This window comes from Oryctolagus cuniculus, chromosome 19 (assembly GCF_051225735.1).
Source record: "Oryctolagus cuniculus isolate XC-2025 breed Fujian yellow rabbit chromosome 19, ASM5122573v1, whole genome shotgun sequence".
NCBI classification, from domain to species: domain Eukaryota; kingdom Metazoa; phylum Chordata; class Mammalia; order Lagomorpha; family Leporidae; genus Oryctolagus; species Oryctolagus cuniculus.
Genome location: NC_142885.1, coordinates 4,430,199 through 4,455,143, shown reverse-complemented (window position 1 = coordinate 4,455,143; position 24,945 = coordinate 4,430,199). Strand labels below are relative to the sequence as shown.

General features: G+C 61.4%; 1 protein-coding gene across 4 annotated transcripts in view; it reads right to left on the bottom strand.

Annotated features, from left to right (window-relative positions):
• Nucleotides 1-2,045: 2,045 nt before the first annotated feature.
• The window catches only part of AMZ1 (archaelysin family metallopeptidase 1), a 31,386-nt gene continuing 8,486 nt past the window's right edge, over nt 2,046-24,945 (bottom strand). For 2 of the 4 annotated variants that reach the window (XM_051834732.3, XM_051834733.3), the window contains exons 2-7: nt 15,784-16,202; nt 14,853-15,020; nt 5,309-5,437; nt 5,040-5,209; nt 4,619-4,795; nt 2,046-3,882 (exon numbers count right to left, since the gene is read on the bottom strand). In XM_051834732.3, the coding sequence (XP_051690692.3) occupies nt 3,325-3,882; nt 4,619-4,795; nt 5,040-5,209; nt 5,309-5,437; nt 14,853-15,020; nt 15,784-16,202 (1,621 nt within the window). In that variant the 3' untranslated portion in view covers nt 2,046-3,324. Of the gene's footprint in view, nt 3,883-4,618; nt 4,796-5,039; nt 5,210-5,308; nt 5,438-14,852; nt 15,021-15,783; nt 16,203-17,728; nt 17,855-24,945 lie in introns of those variants that run through there. The other 2 variants (XM_089320759.1, XM_089320760.1) reach the window with 2 other exon arrangements.

Here is a 24,945-nt window from a genome sequence, read left to right as displayed (position 1 = left end):
TCCCCGGGACCTGTGCTGGGAGTGACAGCAGCTTGGGGGCCACAGGGTCCCTTCCACCAGTGTCCTCCAAAGGGGCTGGGTTGCGGAGGGCAGAAGACACCCGAGGACATGTAGATCGGGGGGCAGAGGTCACCTGAGGACGTGTAGATCGGGGGGCAGAGGATGCATAGATCAGGGGGCAGAGGTCACCTGAGGGCACGTAGATCGGGGGACAGAGACACCCGAGGACGCGTAGATCGGGGGGCAGAGACACCCAAGGACGTGTAGATCGGGGGACAGAGACACCCGAGGACGCGTAGATCGGGGGGCAGAGGACACCTGAGGGCGCGTAGATCGGGGGACAGAGACACCCGAGGACGCGTAGATCGGGGGGCAGAGACACCCGAGGACGTGTAGATCGGGGGGCAGAGGTCACCCGAGGACGCGTAGATCGGGGGGCAGAGGACACCCGAGGACGCGTAGATCGGGGGGCAGAGGTCACCCGAGGACGCGTAGATCAGGGGGCAGACACCCGAGGACGTGTAGATCGGGGGGCAGAGACACCCGAGGACGCGTAGATCGGGGGGTAGAGACACCCGAGGACGCGTGGATCGGGGGGCAGAGACACCCGAGGACGCATAGACCGGTCCCTGTGGCTCCCGGCCACCTGGAGGGACCTGGGCGCCTGGGCACGGTCGTCCGGATGCACCCGCCAGCCCCGTCCTGTCGGCCTCCGTCACGGCCCGCCTCCAGGGAGCTGCCGTTACACCCACTCCACCAACCGATGCGACATTCGAAACGCCCTTCTCGTCGTGACCCTGAGCCGACACAAGGCGGCGTGCACAGGGCCGTCTTGCTGGGACGCCCATGGTGGCTGCCGGCCCGCGTGTCCCTGAGCAGCCCGAGCCCCTGGGCCTCCGTGTGGCTGCGCCCTGCGCGGCAGGTGTGAAAAATGTGCTTGGCGTTCTCAGTCTGCTGAGGTCTCCCCCAGGTGTGCCAGGCCTGCCGGCCCTCTGAGCACGAGGTGCCCGTCACCGGGGCTCCTGGGACGCGGCCACAGCGTGGGCCTCAGGGTCGGACTCCCGCTCAGAGCCGGTGCTGTCCTGGGAGCAGCAGGTGCGGCCAGCCTGCGCCGTCCAGAGCTGTGGCGGAGCTGGGCGCTGGCCCGTGCCCCTCCCTCTGCTCCTTCCCCTCCTGGAGCCCCTCCCACGTGACTTTTCAGCCTAGTGACTGGGGCACAGGCGAGATGGCGAGTCAGCACGGAGGCACCAGGAAGGCAAGACGCTGCAGGTGAGCTCCGTGAGACGGAAGCTGGCCTCTCCGGTGACGTCCCGGCAAGAACAGGGACAGGCCGGTGACAAAAGCTGGCCCCTTTGTGAGCTTGGCAAATCCTCCAGCAGGTGATGCCGCGTGCAGGGTCTCAGAGGAGGCCTCTCCCTGGGAAGGCCGGGACACTGGGGGGGCCTCTGCCTCCCAGCTGCCCTCCTGGGATGGGGCCCATCACACCCCGCAGCGCCACAGCCCAGTCCCGCGCTGGGGCGGGTTCCCACGTGCCACCCCCCAGCAGCACTGAGCGTGCCTGCGATCCAGTGGCGGAAGCTCTGGGCCTTCGAGCGACACTGGCGCCATGGAGAGAGGCTTTGGGGAAGGAGGGTGCCCAGGGCTCTGCCTGCCGAGCCCTGGTTCGCTGTGTTTTCCTAGGCTTTGCCCCGACCCCAGGGTCCACAGCAAGCAGGGCTGTGCCATCAAGAGCCCCGCCCAGAGCTGGGAGCAGGAAGGGGGTTCATGGGGGCCGCCCCCGCCTGCCCAGCATGGAGTCGGGGTGGGAGCTGCCGCAGGAGCCTCACGCCCAGCCTCCTGCTTGCACACTGGGGACACCGGGCTGGGCCTCCACCCCCTCCTGGTCCCTGGGACCCTAAACAGCAGGGGCAAGAGGCAGCTGCTCCCCCCCACTCCCTGACCCGGGGTTACAAGGGTAACAGCATTTGTTTTGTTTTTTTTTTTGACAGGCAGAGTGGACAGTGAGAGAGAGAGACAGAGAGAAAGGTCTTCCTTTGCCGTTGGTTCACCCTCCAATGGCCGCTGCAGCCGGCGCACTGCACTGATCCGAAGCCAGGAGCCAGGTACTTCTCCTGGTCTCCCATGGGGTGCAGGGCCCAAGCACTTGGGCCATCCTCCACTGCCCTCCTGGGCCACAGCAGAGAGCTGGCCTGGAAGAGGGGCAACCGGGACAGAATCCGGCGCCCTGACCGGGACTAGAACCCGGGGTGCTGGCGCCACAGGCAGAGGATTAGCCTAGTGAGCCGCGGCGCCGGCCAAGGGTAACAGCATTTGAAGCTCTCTTCTTCCTCAGGCAGGTGCTGGCCGGAGCCGGGCTGGCTCAGCCGGCTGGAACGCGGCTTCAGGCCTGCAGGTGCGGCTGGGTGGGCTGCCTCGGGCGGCAGGTGGGTGGGCACAGCCTGTGTGTGCAGCCACGGCGCCAGGACGTGGGGAATGAACGCGACCTCCCCTGGCCCCAGACCAGTGCAGACCATGGCCAATCCCGGGAGGACACGCTGGGCCTGGGCCCCAGGTTCTCAGCTCCGCACCCGTCCTCTGGGGCCCCCTTGGCTGTGAGGAGCCCTGGAAAGTCAGGCTCCCTGGTCACCGCCCCGGGGTTGTGCGCAGGGAAGGAACAGGCACACAGAGAAGGTAGGCTGTCCAGTTTTTAAGAAATGTTAGATGTACATACACCATTGCCCCCGTTTTGCGAAAATGGCTGCCCTGTGGGGGCGGCCTTTGTGGCTCCGCCCCCGCCCCACCCCCAAGTGGGCGGGACGGGCTGCAGCTCCCACATGGTGGGCAAAGTTGGGTTCTCGGGGTTCTGCTCTCTGCCCCCCACAAATGCTTCCAGGGACCCAGCACGTGACAGCAGCAGCTCCGGCAAAGGCCCCACCTTTAATCTGCCGTCCTGGCGGGGGTCCGCGTGGCGAAGACAGAACGCTGGGAAGCGGGGGGGGGCACATAGCAGGGGGCGAAACCTGTCTGTGCCCAGTCCCCCGGTGACGGCAGAGACAGCGCGTGGAATTGATGCGCGGGGACCAGGGGCCACAGAGCTGCCGCCCGGCGTGCAGGGGACGCAGCCATGGTAATTTTAACCCGCCACACTCTGGGGCCCCATAGGGACTCTGCGGTCCCAGCGGGCAGTCCCTCTCCCTGGGAGCGACGTCACCGCCAGCCCAGGACACGTGACAGAAAACAGCGCTCCGAGCACTCCAGAACGCACCGGGCAGACCTGGGGACGGGCGGCGGCAGCGGCGCTGGGATCCAGAGATGGCGGCGGCTTGCCGCAGGGGGCCCCACCGGCTACGTCTCCCCGTCCCAGTCGCAGGGGGGAGACTCGGCCTTGGACAGCCGCCGGGCACTCAGCCGCCGCCGCAGCGAGGAGAACTTGTCCCCCAGGGCCCGGCGCAGCCCCGTGCCGTCCCGAGCGCTGGGCACGTCCTGCCTGGGGGCCGGCAGCTGCCCCGTGAACAGCTCCCAGCGCTCCAGGGCGTCCACGGCCTGGTCCAGCAGGGCCAGCTCCTCCTCGGCCACGTCCCTCTCCAGGGCCTGGATGCAGGCGGCCAGCCAGCGCCCGTGGGCCTCCATGGCCTCCCCGGGGCCCCTGGGCTGTGGCACGGCCTCTGAAGCCTCCAGGGAGCCCAGCCTGGCCTTGGGGTCCAGCTCCAGGCCGGCGGGGAAGGGGCGGCTCAGCGTGTCGGGGGTGGGCGGCTCGGAGGGGCTGCTGAGTGGCTCCGAGTCGCTCTCCCAGCACACGCCCGAGTCGGCGCTGAGGGGCGGGGTGTCCTCCGTCAGGGACCGCTCCCCCGCCTCGTGGCCGGGCCAGCTCTCCAGCACTGCCTGGGTCCAGGCATGCAGTCTCTGAGGGACAAACAAGCAGGCTGTGTGTGGACATGGGGACGCGCGGAACCCCCGCGCCGGCCCGCCCTCCGCCGTCCACCTGTCGGGAACTCGGCACGCTCCAGCGCCCTTGCAGGAGCCCGTGGGGGTCAGAAGTAAGTTTTGGTGCCAAAAATTGACATCCACGTATCATCTCAGGACGTGCATTTTCCAAGAACTTTTTGAAGACACTTCAAAGTCGAATTACATAAAGCTCTCCTAAATTAGGGGCCTGCACTGTGCCGCAGTGGGTTAAGCCACACCCGTGCCCCCAGCATCCCACTGAGTGTCAGTTTGAGTCCCGGCTGCTCACGCACCTGGGAAAGCAGTGGGAGACCCGGGGCGTGGGCCCCTGCTCCCACGCGGGAGACCCGGGTGGAGTTCACTCCACGTGGGGAGTGAACAGGCAGGACGGAAGCTCTCTCTGCCTTTCAAGTAAATACGTCTTAGAGAAAACAAAGACCCTCCCAGTTAAAATGCCCAAGCAACGGGAAAACCCGGTTCCATCCGACCGTCCCTCCTGGAGCTGACCCCGTGGGAAGGGGCGCCTCTCTCAGAGCAGAGGCCCCCCAGCCGCCAGGCCGAAGAGGCAGGGCCCTCAGAGCCTGATTTCAAACCGGAACCAGCACTGGGCAGCTGCACCCCACGGGGGCCCGCGCTCCCCGAGAGCTGCAGGGGCCACCCCAGCCCCAGCCCCGGCCCCGGCCCCGGCACTCACCTTGTACCTGTCCAGGAGCTTGAAGCCCAGGACGTGCTGCAGCTTCCGCAGGCAGATGGGGCAGAGGTCCAGGGGCCGGCGCAGCGCCTCGTCCAGGCGCAGTGCCCCCTGCATGAGGCAGCGCAGCCAGCGGCAGTTCCCCAGGCCCAGCAGGTGGCAGAGTTCATGGCAGGCGACCTGGTGGGGTGGGGTGGGGGTCGCCACCGCCTCGCAGCTGTGTCCCCAACCCCCACCCCACCCACAGGCCCTACTGCTGGAGCGGGGGCTGGGCGGCACAGGGTCCCGGCCACCAACTCGGCCACGATGCTCCTGAGGCCTACCCCACGCTGGCTCAGACCCTGCGTGGCCTCAGGCCAACACTCGGGGTCTCGGAGTCTCTCCACCGTGCAGAGACGGGGCCCCAGCCAGCCCAGGCACCCACCTTGCAGCACTGCGCCAGCCCCAGGGCACCAATGCAGGGGGCCGGGCCTCCCTCCTGCAGGGGGCTCCCCGGCCTGCTGGCCGCTGCCTTGGCCAGTGCCAGCTCAGGGGCGCTGGGCCCCACCTGTAGGAAGCCCCCGGAGAAGCGGGCAAAGCTGCAGACGGCCACTTCTGGGGACAGGCAGAGAAGAGGCGCAGGGTCAGGCCCAGCGGGAGCCGGCACTGTAACCCAGCGTCCCCCCGCCCCTGCGTGCGGGGCCCCCGGCTCACCGCGGCCCGGCCGGAACTTGCCGAAGGTGAAGGCCCAGGCGTCGTTGGGGTACAGGTCGGCCAGTGTGAGGCCCAGCACGCACAGCGCGTCCTCCGGCTTGATGTCCTCCAGGAAGGCCAGGATGCCGTCTGCGGGCAGAGGGAGGCCGCCCGCAGGGGAGCGAGGGTCAGCATCAGCCCCCACCGGCCGCTCCTGCACTCCCTGGGCAAGAGCTGTGGCCCCCACCCCTCCTCCGAACTCCTTCCTGAACTCCTTCCACTTTGCCCTGTCTCCGCCCACCCCTCACCTCTCTCTCCTACGATCTCCTCTTGTCGTCCTGACCCCAGCCGCCTCTGCGGAACACGCTTGTGAGGGGTCCATCCCCCCAGCCCGGGGGCCCGGGGGCCCGGGGTGCTCGGTCCGTTTCCCTCACTTAGAACCGGGACGCTGGTCTGAGCTCGGGATTTCTCGCTCTCTCCTCTTAGGAGGCCTCAGACTGCGGTTCTCGGTTGGGGTGGGGCCGCCCTGGGAGGACCCCCTCCCCTCAGGCCTCACCCGACTCCCCTTTGGCCTGCCTCTTAGAAAGCTGGCGCAGGCCAGGCCTAACGGGAGAGAGAAAGCAGAAGCGATTAATTAGGCTCTGTACCAAAATTTGGCCTCACTATGACAGGCTTGGATCCCTCCCTTCTCTGCCCCCCCGAGAAGCCGGCGCCCCAGTGCCCGCCCCTCCCCCCTCCCCCGCTCTGAGACCCTCACCCTGCCGGTCCCCCATCCCCAGGGGTTCTGGAGCCCCAGCCTCCTCTCCTACCGCCCCACCTAACCCTCCATCAGATCCCCTCACGGCGGTGCCTGGAGCAGAAGGTCTGGTCAGGGTCTCTGTGTCCTTCTCCCCATCAGACCTCAGCAGGTCGAGGACCCCCAGAGCCAGCCCTAACCGGGACCGGCCTTACCAAGCCGGGGCCCCGGGGCTACAGGCCGACACCACGTGATCTCCTGCCTGCCGGCGGCCATGGGTAGGACAACCATAGACAGGTTAATTATGAGGAGATCAGAGAGGTCACCCGGGAGCCCCGGGAAAACCCTGCTCTATTTCTGTGCCCCTCACAGAGGCGATGATGACGCACACTAACACCAGACCCGGGGCCCCAGAGGGACCCCCGAGATGCGGCTTTTCTTGTTTTAACACTAGGGAGGAGGGCCTCCACCAAGTCCCCCCCCAGGGCCCTGTTACGGATGCGACCATGCTGGGCACTGGGCCCAGACCTGCTCCAAGTCGAAGCCCACCTTGGTTAAATGCTCTGGCCCTCCTGGAGCCTGTATTAAGTGTGGCAACACCGGACCCGGGCCAGGAGCCGCCCTATCCCAGGGCCTCCCCCTGCCTCGTGTCCCAGTGTGGACAGTGGGGTCGCTGGCAGATGGACTTCCCCAGGGAGGGGGACAGCCCCCTGCTCAAACCCCGTCTCTGTTGAACTTGACGGAATGAGGAGGCCCAGGTTCCATGCCCCCATCGACCCAAGGGTAACAGGAACCGTGTCTGGCAAGCGAGCGAGCTTGGTGACCACGGGGGCCGCTTTATCTGTGTTAAGTGAATCCTTCCGCAGTCTCTGTTGGTGTGGAAGCCTGAGAAGACCCCTCCCTCATACTGTCCCTCCGGGGACACAACTCCCCCGCAGGGCCTGCCCCCCGCCCCGCGTGAGGGCCTCCGTCTCCACCCCCACCCGCGTGAGGGCCTCCGTCTCCACCCCCACCCGCGTGAGGGCCTCCGTCTCCCCCCCACCCGCGTGAGGGCCTCTGTCTCCACCCCCACCCGCGTGAGGGCCTCCGTCTCCCCCCCACCCGCGTGAGGGCCTCCGTCTCCACCCCCACCCGTGTGAGGGCCTCTGTCTCCCCCCCACCTGCGTGAGGGCCTCCGTCTCCACCCCCACCCGTGTGAGGGCCTCTGTCTCCCCCCCACCTGCGTGAGGGCCTCCGTCTCCCCCCCACCCGCGTGAGGGCCTCCGTCTCCACCCCCACCCGTGTGAGGGCCTCTGTCTCCCCCCCACCTGCGTGAGGGCCTCCGTCTCCCCCCCACCCGCGTGAGGGCCTCCGTCTCCACCCCCACCCGTGTGAGGGCCTCTGTCTCCCCCCCACCTGCGTGAGGGCCTCCGTCTCCCCCCCACCCGCGTGAGGGCCTCCGTCTCCACCCCCACCCGTGTGAGGGCCTCCGTCTCCCCCCCCCCCGCGTGAGGGCCTCCGTCTCCACCCCCACCCGGGCTGCAGCGCGCGCGCACCTTTGTGCTTCCCGTCAAACTCCCTTCCCTCCTTGCTCATCCCGTGGTGTGGGGACAGTGATCAGCACCCACCCTACCCCACTCACATCTCTGCAAGACCCTGCAGACACTGCTGTACTGCTGTCCCCCACTGTCCCCAGCCCAGGAGGCCACCGAGGTCTGAACCCTTACAGACCGCCTCTCTGAGCGGACATGCTCACTCCCCGGAACACACCCACGCTCCCAAGGGGTGCACCATACGGGACCTGCGGCGCCGTAATGCCGCGGCCCATCCGGGGCCCTCCCGGGGCGTCTCCAGAGGCGGCTCGGCTGACCTCCACGTCCTCACCTTGTGCCCTCTCGTGACACCAGACGCGCGCACTTAGCAGGCAGCCCCTCTTCCTTCCCACGTCCCGAGACCGCCTCTCTCTCTCGGGACTCGTGGGCTATTTCTGCATCTGATTTCAGACTTTGCTCTTATGGCTGAGCCGCTCCCTGAGGCTGCCAGAGGCAACCCAGACGGGCCCTTGCCAGAGACCCCCCCCAGACCCCGCTCCCAACCCTAAAGGCGGCTCCTCCACAGCAGCCGCCCCGAGCACTCAGAGTCCGGCCTTTAGCGCCAAGAGACCACTGCGCCTGGGGCCTGGTTCTGCAAACAATCAGACGGGGCTGGCCAAGGCCAGAAGCTGGCCCTGTGTCCACCCTTACAACCTGGTCTCCCGCAGGTTTCAGGGCCTCCTCAGCCACGGGGCTTTCCCATCTGCAGCGCCGTTTCACGTCCAAGTTCTCCACTCCACCCTTCTCCAGCCCACGTTACCTTCATCACTGCTCTCCTCTCAACCCAGCGCCTCCTCCCCTCACCCTCTGATCCCCCCACCCCATTCCTGTCCTGAGCCCAGCGCCTCAACACCCTCTCTGATCCCCCCAAACCCCACTCCTGTCCCGAACCCAGTGACTCCTCACCACCCTCCCCAATTCCCCTGACCCCATTCCTGTCCCAAACCCAGCACCTCCCCCTACCCTCTCCAATCCCATTCCTCCTCCCCCCCCTCTGATCCCCCAACCCCCACTCCTGTCCTGAACCCAGCGCCTCCTCCCCCACCCTCTGATCCCCCCAAACCCCATTCCTGTCCCGAACCCTGCGTCTCCTCCCACCCTCTCTGATCCCCCAAACCCCATTCCTGTCCCGACCCCAGCAACTCCCCCAACCCTCTCCGATTCCATTCCTCCTCCCCCCACCCTCTCTGATCCCCCCAAACCCCATTCCTGTCCTGAACCCAGCGTCCCCCTCTGATCCCCCCCGACCCCATTCCTGTCCCAAACCCTGCGTCTCCTCCCACCCTCTCCGATCCCCCCAAACCCCACTCCTGTCCCGAACCCATTCCTCCCCCACCCCCACCCCACTCCTGTCCCGACTTCCTTGTCTCTCCCTGCCCACATCTCACCACCTCACAGACACTTCTGCTCCCAAGCCCTGGGTTGGTTCACTGACGGCAGTGCTTCTAAACCCCTTTTCTCATGGATACACAATGACTGGGGGGCACCGCGATGACACCCCCTCCTCTTCCCCGCGTAGGGTCACAGAGGCTCGGCCCCTCCCTCAGGGCACCACCTCCCAACAGGCTGACCTGTTGGCCTTGATTCCAGCCCTCTCCTTAGCCCAGGACAGTCAATACACAGATTCCCGCCATGCCTATAAAACCTTCCATCTCAGTGGCCAGGTACGGCAAGAAAGGGCTGAGCCGAGGGCCCTGTGATAACGGCAAGCTGCCGACAGGAGCCGCCATTACTGCCGAGGCCCCCCGGAAGGTGAACAGCGCCCGTCCGAAGCCGGCCCCAGGCTGCTGTGACGGTAACGGAGCCGGAGCGGCTCGTGGGGAGACCCCGCTGTTCTGACTTAGCGCCTGTGAATTCAGGCCTCGAGGTCTCCCAGCTCCACTGCAGGGGCATCTAGGAAGGACCCGCGGAGGTCTCTGGGTGGAAAACTTGGACTCCCCTCTGCTCTCCAGCTTACCTTCCTAAGTAACCTCCGTGCTCTCCACCACGCAGACCCACGCTCTCTCCTCCACTCCTGAGTCACACCCCCGACTCCACCACAGGACAAACTCTGCCTACCGTCTCAGACCTGCAGCACCTGCCGAACCCCTCACCCCAACTCTAGCATCAGCGCACCCCACTCCCCACGCCCCAGGCCCGCGATGGCTTCCAGGGCGGGTGGGGGGACCGCAGACTGACTTCACCCAGACCCACCAGCTGGGGAGACACGACACCTTCTGGGGATGGGGCACACCCTCTCGGGGCGGGTAGAAGCTTCCACTGTTTCCATACACTACTAAATGATACTATCCCAGGGGCCCGCGCTGTGGCGCAGCAGGTTAATGCCCTGGCCTGAAGCACCAGCATCCCATGTGGGCGCCGGTTCGAGTCCCGGCTGCTCCACTTCCTGTCCAGCTCTCTGCTGTGGCATGGGAAAGAAGTAGAAGATGGCCCAAGTCCTTGGGCCCCTGCACCCACGTGGGAGACCTGGAGGAGGCTCCTGGCTTCGGATCGGCGCAGCTCCGGCTGTCGCAGCCAATTGGGGAGTGAACCATCGGATGGAAGACCTCACTCTCACTCTCTATGTAACTCTGACTTTCAAGTAAAATAAATAAATCTTAAAAAAAAATCCAAGGTTTCATTACCGGCTTCTGTCCAGTCAGACCGTGGACTGGAGTTCTCCTCTCGATTACTCGGGCACATCTGCGTCTCTCTGCATCTCACAGCACTGTCACTTTCCCTGTCGTCCCCTCTTCAGGAAAAGGGGAACAGAGGCCTGGGATTTTACAGCAGGCTCCAACTAAGCTCTGCGCAGGTCCACCGAGACCGGGGCAGACTCCTCCTTCAGCTCTGGTAGCAGTCACGTCTCGCCTCTGGGAGCCTCTCCCCTCCCCTACAGCGCCCTGCAGCCATCCCCCTCCTCTCCTCTCGCTGTCCCGCACGGGCCTGTGCAGACTCCACCCTACCCGACCGCACTCTCTGCCCCCACCCCAGCTACACTCCCACCTCTCAGCCTGGCGACTGGGTTTACCCACAGTGAAATGGGCCCTACCAGGGGATACGGACCACCCCCACCACGGCCAGGCTCAGAGGGCAGCCCCGGGCGACACTGTACTGCAGTAGAACCAGTGGCCTCCCCCTCGTACGACCCCACAGGACCCCCCCTCCGGTGACGCGCTCACGAGGGGCGTCCACGAGGTGACTGCCGCGGGCAGTGTCCCCAGTACCTCCTCCTGTCCTCATAGTCCTAGACTCCTGTTTCCGCCCTGCAGAGTTCACCCATCCCAGAGGTCCTGCACGAACGCATGACCCCCATAGCTCAAGCCATCTCATCTCCAGTATAGACGCACCCCCCCAAGTCCTGGCTCCGGGTCTACACCCGCATCAGCAGGAAGTAGCCACTCAGTCAGGAGAGACGGCACGGGGACACAGCCGCGGCCGCTCTAGATCACCGCCCAGGAGGTGAGCATTGGAACAGTCCTGGCCCCACGGCCTCCCCAAAGCCCGGTTTCAGGAGTTCCCCTCTGCCTCTGCCCTACCCTACCCCTCCTAAAATATAAAAAGGCCCAGCCGCTGCGCCAGGGGCCTCTGCCCCGTGTTCCATCATGTGCACGCGGGCAGCTGGCCACCCACCTCTGCCAATTTACTTTCTCTGAGTACACTCAGCCTGGCTGTACATTCGTGCGCAGGGGCGTGCGAGGGAGGGCAGAGCCCTCAGCTGACGCAGGCAGGACCTTGGAGGGCTCAGTTCAGCCGCACACCATGGGGGAGCGGCAGTGGTGGACATGGAGGCACAGCCTGGGGGGCTCCCCTGTGGCCCCCAGAACTGAGACCAGAGACTTCCCTCATCCCAACTGCGCAGTCCCCACACAGCGGTCCCAGTGACCTACCACGGCGACCTGAGCCGAGACAGGAGCTGAAGGGACCCGGAACCGTCGGAGTGGGGAGCCGAGACCGCGCAGGGGACGGTGCGGGGCGGGGCAGCCAGGGAGAGGGCACGCGGAGCGAGCCGGCCTGCAGCACGGCCGTCTCCCTCGAGGCTGACGAGCACGGCATCTTCTGCCTCGTGCCCACAATAATGTCTTGGCACAGAATTAAATTTTAAAAACAAAGTCTACATTTTCACTCCCAGTGTTCAGATTCAGCATAGGGGCTGGCAGTGTGGCCCACGGGCTGCACCAGTGCCCACAACGCCAGCATCCGTATCAGCACTAGCTCCCTGCTAGTGCACCTGGGACAGCACTGGCCCAAGCGCCTGGGTGCCTGGCTTCAGCCTGGCCCTGCCAGGGGAGAACCAGTGGGTGAAAGATCTGTCTCTGCAACCCTGCCTTCCAAATAAATAAAATCTTCTTTAAAAATTTGATATATAGGGGCCAGCGCTGTGGTGCAGCAGGTTAAGCCTCTGCCTGCAGTGCCAGCATCCCGCGTGGGCACCAGTTCGAGTCCCGGCTGCTCCACTTCCAATCCAGCGCCCTGCTGTGGCCTGGGAAAGCAGTAGAAGATGGCCCGAGTCCTTGGGCCCCTGCACCCGCATAGGAGGCCTGGAAGAAGCTGCTGGCTCCCGGCTTCACATCTGCCCCAGCTCCAATTGTTGTGGCCATTTGGGGAGTGATCCAGCAGATGGAAGACCTCTCTCTGTCTCTCAACTCTGCCTCTCAAATAAATCTTTAACAAAGAGAAAATTCGGTATCTCTTTTCCTGGGCATTTCCGATTGGCCACCCGAGAGAAACCAGGTCCCCAAAGGCACAAATCTGGCAACCAGGCACAGCCAAGCAAGGTGCCAGGTGGTCCCGTCAGCCCGCATCAGCAGGAAGTAGCCACTCAGTCAGGAGTGACGGCACGGGGACACAGCCACAGCCGCTCTAGATCACTGCCCAGGAGGTGAGCATTGGAACAGTCCTGGCCCCACGGCCTCCCCAAAGCCCGGTTCCAGTGAGTGGCTAAGGTCTTGGAGGGCTGGGAACTTCTTTTTTTTTTTTTTTAATATATTTTTTTTTTTTGACAGGCAGAGTGGACAGTGAGAGAGAGATACAGAGAGAAAGGTCTTCCTTTGCCGTTGGTTCACCCTCCAATGGCCGCCGCAGCCAGCGCGCTGCGGCCGGCGCACCGCGCTGATCCGAAGGCAGGAGCCAGGTGCTTCTCCTGGTCTCCCATGGGGTGCAGGGCCCAAGGACTTGGGCCATCCTCCACTGCACTCCCGGGCCACAGCAGAGAGCTGGCCTGGAAGAGGGGCAACCAGGACAGAATCCAGCGCCCCGACCGGGACTAGAACCCAGTGTGCCGGCGCCGCAAGGCGGAGGATTAGCCTAGCGGGCTGGCAATTTCTGCTATCAAGGTGGTGATGGTGAAGACTGGGCGGGAGGCAGGCCGGGGCACAGCACTCGGGACCCTGGTGAGACGCCCACATCCTGTATCCTGTTCAAGTCCCAGCTTCCTGCTAGTGCGCACCCGGGCGGCCCAGTGACGGCTCCGACACGGGAGACCTGCACAGAGTCCCAGCGCCCGGCGTCCCGGCGCCCGGCGCAGCCCTGACTACAGGAGGCATCTGGGGCGTGAACCAGGTCTGCCTCTCTCTGTCCTTCTCTTAAATAAAACCTAAGTAAAACTGGACAAGACAATGGTCGAAGCCCCCATGCCCGGTGCCCGCGGAGGGGACCCTGGTGGGAAAGAGCCCTCCGCGGTGTCACCACATTAAGGCGAGGTCGGCAGGTGGCCCGTGACGGGGTGGGGGCCCACAGTGGGGAGGAGAGTGACCCAAAAGCGCCACGGACGGAGCCTGTGCGAGAGCCCTCGGGAGACCTGGCCCCGCCCACACCTCCAGAGCCTCAGCTCAGCCCCAGTCCCGCAGCCCGAGCGCATGGCTGACCATGGCCTCAGGGCTCTCCCTGCGTGTGCACCTCGCACACACTTCCGCCCCCAGCCCTGGTTCCTCCCTCACCTTCCCAGGACCCAGGAGCGTGAGATGGGAGTGGCGCTCGGGGGTGGGGTGCTGGGGGTCTGAGGAACCCAGATCCCCAGGGCAGGCTGGGCTGAGCGCAGGGGCCGCACCCGAGAGAAACCAGGTCCCCAAAGGCACAAACCTGGCAACCGGGCACAGCCAAGCAAGGTGCCAGGTGGTCCCGTCAGCCCCAGCGTGGCGAGCACGGTGACACTGTGGGGAGGGACTGGCTGCCAACGGTGCCCGAGGCAATGGCCCTGAGGAACCGCACCCTGGAGAGGAAGGGGCTGGCCGCCTAAGTCCCACCTCAGTCAATACAGCTTTGCGACAGACACCTGACAAGACAAGGAGCAGGGGAACCCAGTGACGCATCCCAGCGCTCCCCCATTCTGGAGGTCCCGCCCATCCCTGCCCCACACGCCAGCCTGGCAGAGGCCAAAACCCTGGCCACAGACTCCTCCCTAAGGAATTCTTCAAGCAAGATGTCCGACCCACAACCAAAACCGAACAAGGCGTACACTGAAGCAGGGCAGGGCAGACGAGACAGCATCGACAGAAAGAACCATCACAGCCACCCTGGCACGCGGGCTGTCTCTCTGCCAGGCGCACAGACAGAAACACAGAACCCAAAAAGTCCCCAGACCAGCAAGCTGAGCCTCCGTGCTGGCTCGGCAAGTGAAGCCGCCGGCAGCCCGGGCCCCAGTGCGAGTCCCGGTGGCTCCACCTCCCATCCAGCTCCCGGCTAACGCACCTCGGAAGGCAGCAAAGGATGGCCCAAGTGCTCCGGCCCCTGCACCCACATGGGAGACCCGGACGGAGCTCCTGGCTCCTGGCTGCTGCCTGGCCCAGTCCCAGCCGTTGCAGCTGTTTGGGGATTGAACCAGCAGACAGAAGATCGATCGATCAATCTCAATCTCTCTCTCTCTCCCTCTGCCTTTCAAATAAGTTTATGTTTAAAAAAAAAAATTGCTCATTAAAAAGCAGCAGCTTAGACGCGGCTAGAGATAGCGTTAGTAAACTGGAAGATGACGACGAACCGAGACTCAAGACAACAAGCAGAGGGAGACGCGGGGGGACTGCACCACAGGGTCAGCCCATGCATAGGGACGGCAGCCAGATGTCCCCAGAGCCAGTGTCCCCCTAGCCTCTCACCCACACCCAGCGCCAGCCCAGCAGGGACCTCCGGGGAACCTCAGCCCGAGGCTCCCGTGCACCTGAGTGCTCCGGTCCCTGCCTGCCCCTGGACCCAGGCTCACTCCCTGACCCCCAGCCCCCGACAGCGACCTGGGGTCTCCCAGGCGGCGTGGCAACACCGAGCCAGGCCCCGCCTCCGGCCTCACCTGTGTGCAGCTGGAGGCTCTCAGAGTCCCGCGCCGGGCGTGAGCTGCAGTGGATGGATGCGGCCGCCACCGAGGGCAGGCACTTGACCTGCAGGCCCAGGAAGAAGGCCTCCGTGCAGCTGCGCAGGGTGTCCAGGAGGGGGCCTCCCACCGGCCCCTCGATCAGATCTGCGGGCAGAGGCGGGTGGGGGACACGTCAGGACAGGCATAGGGCATGGTGTGCGGACGCCAGGGCAACAGCGCAGCCGGCAGGGCCAGGAGACCCGAGACCAAGTGGGTGCAGACTCCCCAAGCCCCTGGCCTCAGCCTCACCCCAGAGCAGCTGAAAACGCAGGCCCCAGACCGGCTGAGACCTGCCCGTGTCTGCACTGGCGCCCACGTGTTTCCAGGTCAGAGGGAGGAGGCCAGCAGGCAAGGGCCAGCGGGAAGCCGAGCCGGAGTTACAGGCGGAACTGCAGGGTGGCCGGGGGTGGCCGGGGGTGTCCAGGGGTGGCCGAGACCAGGACAGAGGACTCCTCGTGTGGGACTCCGGCCACCAGGGGCCAGCATGGGCCAGTGTGTGTGGGCTCAAGGCTGAGACGATGGGGACTGGGGGGCTCCCCAGGGCTCAGACGGGAGCCCCCTGCCGCCCTTCCCCCCTCTCCAAAGCTGAGTGCTGCACGTGGCCAGGGTGCCACCCTCCCCCGCATCAGCCTGGGCCGCTGGCTCAGCCACCCTGGGGCCCCACAGTGCCCAGCCGGTCTCTGAGCCCAGCAAAAGCAAACGGGCTGCGGATCAAGGGACCCCTGAGCCTCGGTTTTCTTGCCCGTGTGATGGGCTGATCCCAACCCCAGCGCCCCCTGGAGGCGGCGACCCTGGGCACAGCCCAGCACCTGGACAGCGGCAGCGGGGCGTCCCTGCCTCTCCCCGCACCGGCCCGCGGCCGCCTCACCTATGGGCTGCAGGTAGATGTGCTTGCGAGCCGGGCTGGGCCGGCGGCGGCCCAGCGAGGCGTGGAACGCGGCGAAGTCCTCGGGGGCCTCGGGGCGGCTCAGCAGCCAGTCGAAGGCCGAGTGGACGAGCAGCGAGCAGAAGAGCGACCTCCGCGGGTTGTAGGCCTCGGACAGGAAGAGCCGCTCGGCCGGCGAGAAGCTGGCGGCGTACAGCTGCCGCAGCGCCGCGTCCCCGGACAGCAGCGCGTCCTTCAGCGCCCGCGGGCCGAAGCTGAACTCCTGGGCCGGCCGGCACTGCAGCATGGCGGGCACGCAGGGCCTGGCCTCTCCGGGGCGCTCCTGCCGCTGCCCATGAGCGGCTCGGGGCCACGGCCACGGGCTCTCCCGGAACCTCCTGCCAGCCGCTGTGCCGGGTACCCTGTTGGGACAGCGGGCACGGCTGTCACCGTGGCGGGGGACGGGCGGCACCCTCGGGGACCCCCGGCCTGGGGCAGCCACCACCACCAGCCTCGCCCACCCCCAGCCGGAGGCGCTGGACCCTTAGACCTGAGCCCAGCACAGGGCGTGCCGCCCCCTTGGCCGGGATGGGGGTCCCGGGAGCCGTGCGTGGCTCTGAGCTCTGCTGGGACCCTCACAGGGCCCCCGCTGTGCCATGCACCCACACAAAGACAGGGGGACTTGAGACCCCACACCCCCTTAACACTGAGCCCTGCAAACCCAGAAGCAGTGACAGCAGGAAACCATCACCCTCCCCCCGCCTCTGGGACAGCAAAGCAGCCCACGGCCCCCACTGCAACGCCGCCTGCTTATCCCATCTGTGGCACCATCCCATCACCAGGCAGCAGTGACGCCGGAGCCCACCCACCCTGCTGCACAGAGGACCCCGCGGGGGTGTGTGCGAGGAGCAGTGAGGACGCAGCCGGGTCAGCAGGAGCAGCCACGACACAGGAGCCCCCAGGACTCACTCGGTGGGGGAGGGGGCCCCAAAACACTCCTACGGAACGTGCGTCAGGAAAAGCCACGCGTGGGGGCCTGTGCTGTGGCACCTGCTGTGGTACAGCATGTAAAACCACCGCCTGCTACACCGGCATACATCCCCTATGGGCACCGGTTCGAGCCCCGGCTGCTCCACTTCCGATCCAGCTCTCTGATACGGCCTGCAGAAGCAGTGGAAGACGGCCCAGTGCTTGGGGCCCTGCGCCCACGTGGGAGACCCTGGATGGAGCTCCTGGCTCCTGGCCCAGCTCCAGCCATTGCAGCTGGTTAGGGAATGAACCAGCAGATGGGAGAGCTCTGTCTTTCTCTGCAACTCTTTCAAATAAATAAGTCTTTAATTAACAAAAAATAAAAGTGACGTGTGGATTCAAAAACGTGTCTGCACCAAAACATTTAATCCATCTTTCCACAAGTGCTCGAGGGCCCCGCGCATGGGCAGTAGGTTCCGTGGAACTGGACAGGAGTTGCTGTCTGCTGGTTCTTCCCCCACCACACTTAACATCCCCAAGCGGAGTGCCTGTTCCCGCCCTGGGGGTCACACATCCAACCCAGCTCCCTGCGCACGGGCACCCTGGGAGGCAGCGAGGACGCTGGGCCCCTGCCCCCACGTGGGAGACCCGGATTGAGTTCCTGGCTCCTGGGTCCAGCCTGGTCCAGCCCCGGGAGTGAACCAGAGGATGGGAGAGTGTGCATGATTGCCCTCTCTCCCTCTCCCTTTCAACAAACAAACAAAAAATTTGTTAAAGATTTATTTATTGCCGGCACCGCGGCTCACTAGGCTAATCCTCCGCCTTGCGGCGCTGGCACCCCGGGTTCTAGTCCCGGTTGGGGCGCTGGATTCTGTCCCGGTTGCCCCTCTTCCAGGCCAGCTCTCTGCTGTGGCCAGGGAGTGCAGTGGAGGATGGCCCAAGTGCTTGGGCCCTGCACCCCATGGGAGACCAGAAGTACCTGGGTCCTGCCATCGGATCAGCGTGGTGCGCCAGCCGCAGCGCGCCAGCCGCAGCAGCCATTGGAGGGTGAACCAACTGCAAAGGAAGACCTTTCTCTCTGTCTCTCTCTCACTGTCCACTCTGCCTGTCAAAAAAAATAAATAAAAATAAATTTTAAAAAAAGATTTATTTATTTATCATTTGAAAAGCAGAGACGCGGAGAGACAGAGAGATCTTCCATCCGCTGGTTCACTCCTCAAACGGCTGCAACAGGCAGAGCTGGGCCAGCCCAAAGCCAGGAGCTTCCAGGTCTCCCACATGGATGCAGGGGCCCAAGCACTTGGGCCATCTTCTGCTGCTTTCCCAGGCCACAGCAGAGAGCTGGATAGGAAGTGGAGCAGCCGGGGTTTGAACCAGCGCCCATACGGGATGGCAGCACTGCAGGCGGTGGCTTAAGCCACTGCACCACAGCGCAGGCCCCAAGATAAACATTTAACAAAGGAATAAAAAGTTACTGAGCGTGTGACCTTTAGCCGCACTGTGCCTCAATTCCCCCCAACCCCCACCTCCACCCCGGCTAGCTGAGACCGGAGCTTCCTGCCCAGGAAGGAGAGGTGAGGCCTCCCCGTTCCCACGGCCCCTGCCATGGCCCCCGCCACCTCCACTCTGCAGCTCTGGGCCATCAGAACTATGGTGGTCCCCACGGGGGACCGGGTCACAGCGGCAGGAACGGGGCAGGCACCCTGACCAGCACCCAGTGGGCCCCCAAGCACTCTGCACCCAGCCCCTTGTCCAGCCCAGACGTGGAGGCCAGGACTCTCGGCTTGAGCCCAGGAGGCTCAGCAAGGGAAGCCACCGCCCAGGGCTGCTCAGCTCCCCAGGACCCGGGGTCCCCACGGCGCCCCACACCCCGCCCCTCCCCCTCTCCCATCCACATGGGGTCTTTCCCACCAGCACCCAGACCAGGCCGGGGGTTCACGGCCAGCCAATCTCTCTGCCCCAGGCTGGGACTCGGGAAACGAGAAACACGGTTTAAACCACAAGTCCGTGGACCCCGCCACGTGTGTCCCACGTACACTCGGACCTCAGCCGCAAAGCCCAGGCTTGTCCTGGCTGTTCAGAGGGCCACGTCATGCGGCAACAGGAAAGGCCACAGCGGGCAAACTTTCGGGGTCAGAGGGTGCACGAGGGGGCACCACTGAGAACAGAACCAGGCCCTGCACCCCAGTTCCCTGAGTTTTGGTCTCAGGACCCCGAAGCCAGGAGTGAGGTCCCGAGAGGGTGCCTGTGGGCACTGAGCTGGACACAAACAGCACACGACATCCCCGGGAGGGGCTGGCACCAGGTGGGGAACGGCAGCGTCTCCCGGAGCCGCATCTGGCCGTCTGCAGAGCCCGAGCACCCGGCACTGAGCGTCCTCCCCAGAAACCGAGCCGGAGGAACGGCGCCGACACCTGCCTGGGGCCAAGCTCGGCCGTGGCCCAGCTGAGGAACCCTGGGCTCAGAGACGGCCAGGGCAGCAGTGCCAGCTCAGAACTAGCCCGGGAATTAGGGGTGGGATCAAGATGGCGGAGCAGGGAGGGAGCGTCCTGCTCTGGTCTAGGAGAGAGATGCAGGCTCAGGGCAGAGTTAGGGAGAAGACGGCAAATGAGAGGACACGGTGGACGCCCACAGCTCAGGAGCCCAGCCAGGAGCCTCAGCTTTGCAATGTGAGGTCAGACCAGACCGCAGCCACTGGCGAGAAAGCTGCAGGAAGAGCCTACAGGGAACCCGGCTTGGAGCCCTGTGGGGGGGAGTGTACCCGCCAAACCAGAGGGGAAAAGCAAAGATGGGGCACATTTCTCCCCCCCCAGTCACTCTACAACAGCGTCCGGTAACAAACTGATAGAGAGCAGGCACCATTTTGCACAGGCATAACAGCTGCGCCATCCTATGTCCATGCCCAGCCACCAGCTTAGTGGAGACTCCTGAGTCTGGTGGGGAGAGCAGGGGCTGGGTGCTGTGACTGTGGGAGGCTTGTGTGCCGGATGCTGGTGACGGGGGGAGGCTGAGTGCCGGGTGCTGGTGACTGTGGGAGGCTCATGTGCTGGGTTCTGTGACTGGGGGAGGCTCGTGTGCCAGGTGCTCCTGACTGGGGGAGGTTGGGTGCCGGGTGCTGTGACTAGGGGAGGCTTGGGTACGGGGACTGTGAAAACACTGAGGTGGCCTGGGAGGTCTCGGGTGTGGGTGGGACACTGGGCAGTCACTGTGGGAGGCTTCACATGCTCAGGGCTCCCTGGTCACCTGGTGAGCGACACTGTTGGGGAATCTGAGCTCACACTGAGGACTGCACAGATCCTTTGTGGGCTCCTTGTGGCAGAGTGGACGAATATCGTACCCACTGGGGCTGACGCCCAGGAATGGTCTCCTTCAAGGAGAGGAGCTCAGCTGAGTCTACACCAACAGACAAGAACAAACCTCCCCTCTGATTAAAAAATAATAATAATAAGAGGGCTGGTGCTGTGGTGCAGCAGGTTAATGCCCTGGCCTGAAACGCCAGCAACCCATATGGGCGCCGGTTCGAGAGCCAGCTGCTCCACTTCCCATCCAGCTCTCTGCTGTGGCCTGGGAAAGCAGTGGAAGATGGCCCAAGTCCTTGGGCCCCTGCACCCACGTGGGAGACTTGGAGGAGGCTCCTGGCTCCTGGCTTTGGATCAGCACAGCTCCGTCCGTTGTGGCCAACTAGGGAGTGAACCAGCAGATGGAAGACTTTCTCTCTCTTTCTCTCTCTCTCTCTCTGCCTCTGCCTCTCCTCTCTCTGTGTAACTCTTTCAATTAAATAAATAAATCTTAAAAGAAAAGAGAGAGAGACAGATCATGCCAAACCTGTGTGTGTCATCTCAGACATGCCCTGAGAACTGAACAGAGCTCTCTGGCCACACCCCCCACGTGCCTCTCAATATTCACTAAGAACAGACACTCCACTAATCTATAGAGGCATAGCATAAAGATACAAGCTGCACAGCAAAAATACAAAGAAGAAACCAACAAGTATATCCACAAATGCCAAATAACAAGTGTGCCAATTCAAGAAAGAATAAAGATGACACCCCCAAAAGAACATAACACCGCAACACTAGATTGTGAAGATGAGGAGATGGAAGAAAGGCCAGAAATGGAATTCAAAACACTGATTATAAGATTACACAGAAGTCATCAGAAGGAAATACATGACCTAATTAAATCCATACAGGACCTGAAGGAAAATGCCTCCCATGAAATTGAGATCTTGAAGGAAAAGCAAAATGAAACCGTGGAAATGAAGAATTCAGTAGAACAATACAAATGCATGGAGAGCCCTGACAACAGAAGCGGTGAAGCAGAGGAAAGGATATCCAACTTAGACGACAAAGCAGGGGCCGGTGCTGTGGCGCAGCGGGTAAGCCTCCGCCTGCAGTGCTGGCATCCCACATGGGCTCTGGTTTGAGACCCGGCTGCTCCACTTCCAATCCAGCTCTCTGCTGTGGCCTGGGAAAGCAGTGGAGGATGGCCCAAGTCCTTGGGCCCCTGCACCCACGTGGGAGACCCGGAAGAAGCTCCTGGCTCTGGATCTGCACAGTTGTAATCATTGCAGCCATTTGAACCAATGGATCCAAGACCCCTGTCTATGTTTGTCTGTCTGTCTGTCTGTAAACTGTCTTTCAAATAAAAAAGGAAGGGAGGGAGGGAGAGGGAGGGGCAAGGGGAGGGGAGGGGAGGGAGGGAGGAAGGATGGATGGATTACAGAAAACTTCCCTGATCTGGAGAAAAAGGGGCATCCAAGTACAGGGAGCACATAGAGCTCCTAACAGACACGACCAGAAAAGACCTTCACCATGACACATGGTAGTCAAATTCTCCACAGTAAAACAGGAAGAAAAGATTCTAAACGGTGCACAAGAGAAACACCAGATTACTTCCAGAGGCTCTCCAAATAGACTCACAGCGGACTTCTCATCAGAAACCCTACAGAGAAGAAGAGCATGTTGAAATATAGTCCAAGGCTTAAAAGAACTGTCAACCCAGAACACTGTACCCTGCACAGCTCTCATTTATGAGTGAAGGTGAAATAAAGACCTTCCATGACAAACAGAAACTGAACGGCTTTGTCAGCACCTGTCCCGCCCTGCAGAAGATCATAAGGATGTGCTGCACACAGAAACAGAAACATGGTCATCACTATGGAAGAAGGTGAAGGAAGGAGATCCCCCAATAGAAGAACAAAGGAAATTCAAAGTAAAAAGTAGGAATATTTATGAGAAGATGTCAGGGCAAATTCATTATTTATCAACAGTCACCTTGAATGTAAATTGCTTCAACTCTCCAGTTAAAAGACACAGACTGGCTGAACGGATTAAAACACAAAACCCATCTATTTGCTGCCTACAATAAACACATTTCACCAACGACAATACACACAGACGGAAAGTGAAAGGATGGAAAGAGATATCCCATGCTAACAGAAACCAAAAATCTGCTGGTGTAGCCATCCTAAAATCAGACAAGATAGATTTTTAACACAAAAACAGTTAAAAGAGACAGAGAAGGCACTACATAATGATTAAGGGATCAATTCAACAGGAAGGTGTAACTATTATAAATATTTATGCACCTAATTACTGGGCACCGGTTTATTTAAAAGGTATGTTAAGGGACTTAAAGGGAGACTTGGACTCCAATACAATAGTACTGGGGGACTTCAATACTCCACTCTCAGAAATAGACAGATCATCCGGACAGAAGATCAACAAGGAAACAGCAGATTTTATCGACACTATAGCCCAAATGCATCTAACAGATGTCTACAGATCTTTTCATCCTACACTTAAAGAATACACATTCTTCTCAGCAGTGCATGGAACCTTCTCTAGGACTGACCACATACTAGGCCATAAAGCAAGACTCAGCAAATTCAAAAGAATCGAAGTCATACCACACATCTTCTCAGACCACAGTGGAATGAAGTTGGAAACTAGCAACTCAGGAATCCCTAGAGAGTATGCAAACACATGGAGACTGAACAACATGCTCCTGAATGAACACTGGGTCATAGAAGAAATCAGAGGAGAAATCAAAAACTTTCTGGAAGCAAATGAGGATAACAGCACAACATATCAAAACCTATGGGATGGCCAGTGCTGTGGCTCACTTTGCTAATCCTCCACCTGCGGTGCCAGCATCCCATATGGGCTCCAAGTTCTGGTCCCGGTTGCTTCTCTTCCAGTCCAGCTCTCTGCTGTGGCCCGGGAGGGCAGTGGAGGATGGCCCAGGTCCTTGGGCCCTGCACCCACATGGGAGACCAGGAGAAGCTCCTGGCTCCTGGCTTCGGATCAGCGCAGCTCCAGCCATTGCGGCCAATTGGGGAGTGAACCATTGGGTGGGAGACCTCTCTCTGTCTCTCTCTCTCTCTTCCCTCTCCCTCTTTCCCCCTCCCCCTCTCCCCCCTCCCTCCCTCTCTCTCTCCCTCTCTCTCCTTCTCTCTCTCTGTAGCTCAGACTTTCAAATAAATAAAAAATCTTCTAAAATAAAAAAAGAAATTACTACAAAGAGCTGTATGCCAACAAACTGGGAAACTTAGAAGAAATGGATAGATTCCTGGACACATACAACATATGTAACTTGGACCATGAAGACACAGAAAACCTAGATAGACCCATTACCAAGACGGAAACTAAACGAATAATAAAAACCCTCCCTTGGGCCGGCGCTGGGGCGCAGTCGGTTAATACTCCACCAGCTCCAGCCGTTGTGGCCATTTAGGGAGTGAACCAACAGAAGGAAGACCTTTCTCTCTATCTCTACCTCTCACTGTCTATAACTCTACCTCTCAAATAAATAAAATCTTAAAAAAAAAAAAAAACAAAAAACTCCCAACAAAGAAAACCCCAGGACCAGATGGCTTCACTGCTGAATTCTACCAAACATTTAAACAACTAACTCCAGGGGCTGGCGCTGTGGCGAGGCAGGTAGAGCCACTGACAACAGATGCTGGCGAGGATGTGGGGAAAAGGTGCCCTAACCCACTGTTGGTGGGAATGCAAACTGGTCAAGCCACTATGGAAGTCAGTCTGGAGATTCCTCAGAAACCTGAAGATAACCCTACCATTCAACCCAGCCATCCCACTCCTGGGAATTTACCCAGGGAAATGAAATCAAATAAAAGAGCTGTCTGCACCTCCATGTTTATTGCAGCTCAATTCACAATAGCTAAGGCCTGGAATCAACCTAAATGCCCACCAACAGAAGACTGGATAAAAAAATTATGGGATATGCACTCTTTAGAATACTACACAGCAGCAAAAAAAAAAAAATATATCTGGTCATCTGCAACAAAATGGAGGAATCTGGAAAACATCATGCTGAGTGAAATAAGCCAGTCCCAAAGGGACAAATATCCTATGTTCTCCCTGGTCTGTGACAACTAACTGAGCACCTAAAAGGAAACCTGTAGAAGTGAAACTGACACCATGAGAAGCAGTGACTTGATCAGCCCTTGTCCTGAGTGTCGAGGACCAGCGTACTGTTTATTCTTTTCAGTATTTTCTTTTTCTACTTGATACCCTTGGTTGAACTCTTTACTTAACACAGAATTATCCTTAGATGTTTAAATCCAATTGAAAATTGATCCCTGGGGCCAGCACCATGGTGCAGTGGGTTAACGCACTGGCCTGAAGCACCAGCATCCCATATGGACACCGGTTCAAGTCCTGGCTGCTCCTCTTCCAATCCAGCTCTCTGCTATGGCCTGGGAAAGCAGTAGAAGATGGCCCAAGTGCTTGGGCCCCTGCACCCTCATGGGAGACCCAGAGGAGGATCCTGGCTCCTGGCTTTGGAGCAGCACAGCTCCAGCCGTTGTGGCCAACTGGGGAGTGAAATATTGGATGGAAGATCTCTCTCTCTCTCTCTCTCTCTCCCTCTCCCTCTCCCTCTCTCTCTCTCTGCCTCTCCTCTCTGTGTAACTTTGACTTTCAAATTAAATAAATAAATCTTAAAAAAAATAAGAGTCAGAATAAGAGAGGGAGGAGATGTACAGTTCGGCCTCTCTCTCCAGGTAACTCTGACTTTACTTAACACAGAATTAATCATAGGTGTATAAATTCAATTAAAAATAGACCCCTGGGGCCAGTGCTGTGGCCTGCAGTGCCGGCATCCTATATGGGCGTCGGTTCAAGTCCCAGTTGATTTACTTCCAATCACTTTCCAATCCAGCTCTCTGCT